Below are 7,250 nucleotides of genomic sequence, written 5' to 3'. Positions count from 1 at the left end.
ATCAGCATCTGTCCGCCAGCTCCCTTTGTGTTCACCGGAGAATGTGAATGGCGAAAGATGACATGGCAGAGGTAGATCTGGCATCAAACGCGGCGGAACCCCCCGGAGAGGCCGCCTCGGCGTTTCCCTACGAGGAGTACGAATGCAAAATCTGCTACAACTACTTCGACCTTGACCGCCGAGCTCCGAAGATCCTGGAGTGCCTGCACACGTTCTGCGAGGAGTGTCTGAACACGCTTCACCTCCGGGAGGAGCGGCCGTGGCGCATCAGCTGCCCCGTCTGCCGCCACCGGACCCCGGTGCCGGACTATCGGATACAGAACCTGCCCAACAACACCAAGGTGACGGAGGATTTTCCGCTCTACATCGACTCGGACCCGCTGCCTCAGGACGCGCTGCCGCCGTACCCTCCGCCGCTGCACCCGGCCTTGGTCGCCCTCCGCCGGGAGGAGGCGTCGGGGACGGCGTCCAGCGCCAGCCAGGCCACCCCGTCCACCACGGTGTCCACGGCCACGACCCTCTCCCAGGACTCGGTGCGCTACGACAGCTGTCAGAGCTGCAAGAGGGTCGCTCTGACCACCGGCTGCGTCTGCGTGATCTTCTCCTTTCTGTCCATGCTGGTGCTGCTCTTCATGGGCCTGATCTTTGTGCACAGTCACAGCATCCCCCCCTCGCCGGCGGGACCCATTTGCCTGTCGGTGGCCAGCATCCTGGCCATGTTCTCGGTGGTCGTTACGTGGCTCATCTGCTGGCTCAAATACAGACCGGACCACGAAACGGGCCGCTCCTCGGCCACCAGTAACTCCCGGAGAAACGCCTGACGGAGCGCTGATGGAGATGTGTGATGGTGTACATAAAACTGACAGCTGAAGACTCCCGCTCCCTTTACTTTTCTAGGAATCAATCTCGTCCAGAATGGCCTTCGATCAGTATAGCAAACACCCAAAAGGCCTTCGTGTTGTTTGGAGCAATAGGCCGAACCTGATCCTTGATGATCGTTCTCCTTAAATTGTGCACTTGAATTTGGCAGTACAGGCCCAGTTGGCTGGGCTGGTCCGGTCTGGAGAAGTGGACCTGAGACTGGGTGGCTGGAGGTGGCTAAATGTGAAGTGCTCCTTTCCAGAGTTTGACACCCCCCCACCTCACACACACACACACACACACACACACACTTGTTCTGCTAAATAATATGCATATCCCACTTTGCCACCTGCACTGTATGATAACTGTCCATGATTCACTCTTATATCTCAAAAAAAGCACTATTGTATTGTACAGATAATCCGGCCATGTTCATGTCTTGCCTTTCCAGGTGGTGGAATTTCTTTGTTTTGGGTTTTCTTTTTTCTTTCACTGAGGCTTGTGTGTTTGTGTGAAGAGCCTCTGAGACGTCGTTCTGTTGCAAAGCATCCACAATCCAAACTGTAAATAGTCCACGGAGAGCTGGCGAGCGACCTTTCCTAATCCTCGTGGTTTAATTTATCTTGCAGGATGGCACTGTTTCTGTTGCGATGATGAAAACTGCACCTGTTCTGGGCAAAGGAATACAAAAGGCTGGCTTGTGATTTTGAACTTGTGTTTAGCTACCTTTGTGCATGTTAGGCTGCTGGAAGGTGGAGGGCTTTTTGTTTTTTGTTTATTGTTTTGTTTTAAGTGAAAGGGACGATGTGTCTCCTGACTCCTGTGCCTCACCTCATTGCTGAATGAAGCAAAACTTTCACTGTAATCATGAACGGGCCTCCCACCACTGACAGCACCCAGCTGGGGTGTCGGCAGGGATTTCCTCCTCCTGTCACATTATTTACACATCGGGAGTGAAAATGAAAAACAGGGTTTCCAACGTCGAGCACCTTTTTATACTTATTTTTTAAAAAAAGTGCTTCTTTCCTTTCTTTTTTGCACTTAGCTTTGACGGAGAGGTTAAAGACGTAGGTGTGTCCCTGAGCGTTTAAACAGACCCACGTTCCGGCTCATTCCTCTGCTTCTGTCAGAGCCACATGTGAGGTCAAACACAACGAACAACTCCATTGTGGTTTCTCTGAGATGAGCAGGAGTTATAATTACCTCTGCAAACCTAAAGAGCCCTTTCTCTGCAGTGGGACCACAAAAAGTCTCGACACAATGCAAATATTGAAACACTCAACATAATTCTCTTTATATGGCCTTTTGTCCTCAGAGAGGAGGTTTCAAACAAATCCACCTAATTTGTTTTTCAGTGGAATTAGCTCCAGATGACTGACTATGACTATTACTGTGAACTGCTGGTGAATCCTGTGTTTGTACAATCTATATAATTATTTATATCTACTTCCCAAATATGGCGACGTGCCCATTTGTCAGACCCTTCGTACTGACTAATGTGCCGAAGTCGCACTTCCAGACCATCCTGACACAATTCAGCGTAGAAATTGGACATAATTGGAACACCAGAGTGGTCGAAGGCTTTACACTTGCCCTTACACACTCATGGTATCCCTACCTCATTGCACGCGGGGGAGGGGGGGAACAACCCCAAACAAACAAACAAACAAAAAAAAAACAACAGATGGTTCAACATGAATGGTAACCTCCTATTCCCACCCTCAATGCTTGCTTCAATCATCCTACCCAACCTCTGTCCCCACCCCCCCAACTCCTAGATGATGCACTTTGCCCCCTTATTTGACACAAGTAACGGGGCACACCTTTGACTAATGTAAGCATATTGTATTTATTTCAGAGGACCTAGAAAATGTTGTTGGTTTTTATGAGAATCTGTGGTTGTTGTTAAAAGTACCAAAACGTATTTGCACAGAGAACTGTTCTTAATGTGCTGTTTTACATACATAAACACATTTCAATAATAAAGAAAAACATGAATACCAATCGCTTTCAGAATCTCTCCCTCCTATGAATCATCACAGCTGGTGGAAACGCCTGTTCCCAAGGCTGTCTCCTTCTATGGGCTCCCTCTTACATAATAACTGGTAATAAATTTGAATATGGTCCAACTTGACACATTTAGCATCCTGCTGTGCATCACATATGCCCCCTACTGGAAGACCAAGGATGCTACATGCAACAACAAAAAAAAAAAAAAAAAAAAAAAAGAAAGAGAGAGAGAGAGAGAGAGAGAGAGAGAGAGAGAGAGAGAGAGAGAGAAGGAAATCCCTCCCCACACTGTCAGCCTGGTTGCATTTTTCATGCAGGCCTAGTTATGTAAACTTCTGGTGGCTAACCCTTGATTAAAAGCAAATACATTTTTCAATATGGTCCGGGAGCTGATGTGCTGCTAATATTACAGACTGAGATTTGGCATATGTGTTTATGTGGCCTTACAAAGCTCCCTTTTAGTTTAAATATCAATTAAACCATTCAGCAACTTTTTTTTTTTTAGATAAAAACAAGCATTGGACATTCGCCATCTAATCACTGCTTCCCATTGAGGACTTGAATCCTCCATTAATGAATGCTGTCACACATACAGACTGAACCTCCATCATCTCCTTCACATCCTCAGCGCCGTGTAAACAAGTCTCTGCTCACTCATTGGTCCGTACAGTGTAGCTGCACCAACACTAAAAGCCTATTGTACAGAAGCCTGGCTGTATTTTTCAATTAGCCACAGTTTACACTGATTAGGCTACTGGAAAATAGTTTGAGGCAAATGTGTGCTTACAAATCAGCCATGACAACAAACTAAATCAGATGACATGTTGTTAAAAGGTGCCGTACCAAAAGACTTTAACAGCTCTCATTACACATTTCAGTCTGTGTACAACGAGCCTGTTTGTGACTTTCTTAAACTGCTTTCACGGTACAAAATGTGACATCGTCAGTCAGCAGGAGGACTCGACAACGCAACACAACAACAGAAAGAAAGCATACAGGCCAGTTTATCTTCATTTATAGGCCTCAATGGTGACTCACAACCACAGTAATAAACATTATCCCCACATATCGCTGTGCATCTTTTATCGCTGGCCAACTAAACAATCTGAGTTATTATCATATGAGATAAGTATTTCAAAAATGTTGACTTCACCATAAGACATTAAATATCATGTCTAAGTGTATAAATAAGCCACCGCTTACATAAACAAACAGACCAAACATAAAAGAGGCTGACCCTAACCCTGATGAAGAATGATTAAAGTGTAAAAATAATAACTAAATATTAAGAACAACTGCACAACATACACTACTAACGGGTCTATTAAAGCAATATGAAAATACTAATGTACATAGTCTCATTCTCATCCTCCCTGTATTCTCCCTATTATAAAAAAAATACATTGCCCAAAAGTTACAAAAGTATGAAGTAATAAGACATTTTAGTACAACAGTTTAAAAGCAGCCCATTCCAGGATAAGTGAACAGCAACATGTCTCTTTCCCTCTGACATGTAGACACATCCATCCTCATTTTAAACTCCATATTATATATCAATTATCACCCCAGCGCATTGGAAACTAATTTCTTTGACAGATATGTGGCTGTGAATGTCCTCCACGCAGAGCATGTGATGCAACTCATTTATTTCTCATCAAGCTAGATTTCTGACTTTGAATTTCATCCCCCGGTAATGGATTGGACACGGAGATTCAGTGTCGCTTTTAAAGAAAGGGCCGCGGTATGCATCATGCCTCTCTCTGTTTTCCATTTGCTCCCCCCCCTCTCCAACAATCCCCCCAGCTCCATTTTATTTTTTGGGGGTTGTAATATCATATTTCACTCGGATCACGGACACTCCCTAATCGTCACGTTCGTCTGCGTTAAGATTCATGTGAGTAAAAACTCCAAATAACTCTCAGCTTTTATGGACTAATAACCCAAACTGCCGCAGCACAAGGTCCCCGTCAGATTCACTGTTATCGGCCCATAAATCCTTTTAATAGCCCATAATTTTGAGTGATTTAGGCTCAAATAATTATCCAAAATCCTAAATTCTGATCTAGTTTATTAGAAGCCAAAAACAAACTTGGATTTCCTCTCTGTCTGGAGTGGAGCTGCGGCAGCTTGCGGGGTTGAATCATCTCTGGGAATGATAATAATCTTCTGACAGAAGATAATGACACATCCTCCTTAGCAGGTGAAAGACCCCCCTCCTCTCCACCCCCCCCCCCCCATCTTATTTTAAACCCAGCGTCGGCCCATTGTCCGCGCACGTTTTGGGTTCTTTTTCTATCCTCCTTTTTCTGACAGCAAAGACAACATCTGAAGTGCGCGAATGTTAATTGAAACCTACTTATCCCGCTGGAAACAGTGACCCCCGCCGGGGCATCGTTATTGCCCCGCAGCCCATAGGTGAGGAGGGTGAGAGATGAAAAGGTTGGGGGGGGGGGTGCTCAGCTTTAGTTTTGCAAGAGACAAACGACAGTTTTAAGATTTTCCTGCAGAAGTCGCAGTCAGAATCAGAACTGGCCCACATCCGGGTTACCAGCTCCTGGTTTCATCCACGCGCTGTGTCCAAAATATCAATGGTTAATTTCTTTTCTTTTTAAATTAATGATAACTGAATTTAAATCAGGAGTTTTTTTTATTGAACCCAACGGGCTTTTGTCAGAGATGTCCCTTTTCTCGTGCACCGGTCCGGGGCCGGAATTGTGTCCTCTCCGGGTGATGGACAGCTTTTGTCCCATTTCAAAGCCCAGGAGCGGAACCTTTGCTTCAGTGATTGATTGAGGACTAAAGGATGCTGTGACCCGCCTAAAAAGAGAGAAGACTCTTTGCCCTCCTGTTCTTTTTAATAGCTGGTGACAATATTGATCATGAGTCCTTTTTTTTTTTGGAGATAGAAATACACCCTCCACTCTCCGGCGGCGCGGAGCTAGACTGACTTTACGGCCGCCCTGGCGTCGTATCCTGCTGTGGCGCACGTCCCCCTTCAGACTGTTCTCGGCTGGCTGGTGTTCAGTCTGAAAAACCACAATAAATTCCTTGAGGTGCACACACTTTAGCGCCATTTGTGTCATATATGAGGCCACGGGGTGGGAACAAATTAGGGGTCGTGCGCAATTGTGCACATTTACCAGTTTGGAGATGAAATGAGGCACAGATCATTGACAGAGCCGGAATTAATGAAAGCCAGTGATGGCTCTATTTAGTTTTTATCAGTTAGACTAAATGGAACAAGTAGTCAGCCTGCATCATCATAACTAAGGCATTTCTGCGCCACAGGTCAAAGTCTAGATTTATATTATAAACATATTTTTAATCTTGGCCTAAATAAAATCACGGAAAACTTAAGCAAATCATCTGTTGTAAAATAAAACGCAACAAAAATAAAACCCAGCAGCCATAATTACGATTTCCAGTGATGAGGTTTTGTTGGAGCTGAGATCTGAGATTATTATGATGCAGGTGAGTAAAAAGTGTTGAATATTTTCTCAAACTTATTCGCACAAATATGATAAAAAGGTCATTCAAAGAAGAATATATATAAATGTTGGACTTGATTACATGATACAAAGATGAATTTGTGTTTTGGCCCACATCAATAATAAGGTCTATATCTAAAGTACTTTCAGACATTACTTAAAAATATAAGATGATGTATTTGTAGTGTAAAGGCTCACAACTGCTCCACTATGTGCTTCAGTGCAAAGTAGTTTAATATTAATTTATCACTTTAACCAAATAATTACACCTCCTCATTCATCATGTCTGCCCCCCCCCATCGGCGGATTTGGAGACTATTTGGTGGTTAAACGGCGCACCGACGCCCCGGTCCTGTCCTGAGCAGAGCTGTGACACGACGTCCCCGATTGGACCAAAGTTTTCAGCCTGGGCCAATCATCGCGCTCCGCTGCGCGCCGGGTTACACCGGCTCGACCAATGGGAGCCGGGAGCGCTGACGGTGGGGGAGAGAAGAGCTCGGCCACTTTTGACGGTCCCCCCTCACTTTGAACCGATGTCAACAAACAACAACAACAACCTCCCCGAGCAGCACTGCAGCTCCGCATCCAGCAGCACTAACTCCGGCTTCTGAGCGCCGGAGGAGAGCTGAGAAATCCGCTCTTCAAAGTCTCTTCCTCCCTTTTCTTTCTTTTGTCGTCAGATTTGACCCCTCGGAGGGTTTGTGGCCGTCCCGGGCCCGCTGGAGCTTCTGTCTGCAGCCCGGGTGCGGCTGATCCTCACCGAGGCCGAAACTTCGTCCGACCCGTCGTCCCTCCTGCTCGGCGGAGGAGCAGCGACTCTTCCCCCGCCCCGACCCTCCACCCCACCCCCGGTCCGGAGGAGCTATCAGCGGGCACCGGGGTGGTGGAGGT

General features: G+C 46.0%; 1 protein-coding gene across 1 annotated transcript; it reads left to right on the top strand.

Moving 5' to 3' along the window:
• On the top strand, nt 1-821 carry rnf228 (ring finger protein 228). The gene has a single exon (XM_029518374.1). It carries the CDS (start codon nt 48-50, stop codon nt 819-821), a length of 774 nt encoding a protein of 257 aa, XP_029374234.1. The 5' UTR covers nt 1-47.
• The last annotated feature ends 6,429 nt before the right edge of the window (nt 822-7,250 follow it).

Source organism: Echeneis naucrates, chromosome 13 (assembly GCF_900963305.1).
Source record: "Echeneis naucrates chromosome 13, fEcheNa1.1, whole genome shotgun sequence".
NCBI classification, from domain to species: domain Eukaryota; kingdom Metazoa; phylum Chordata; class Actinopteri; order Carangiformes; family Echeneidae; genus Echeneis; species Echeneis naucrates.
The sequence above is the reverse complement of the archived record's forward strand: the minus strand, read 5'-3'. Positions and strand labels throughout refer to the sequence as shown.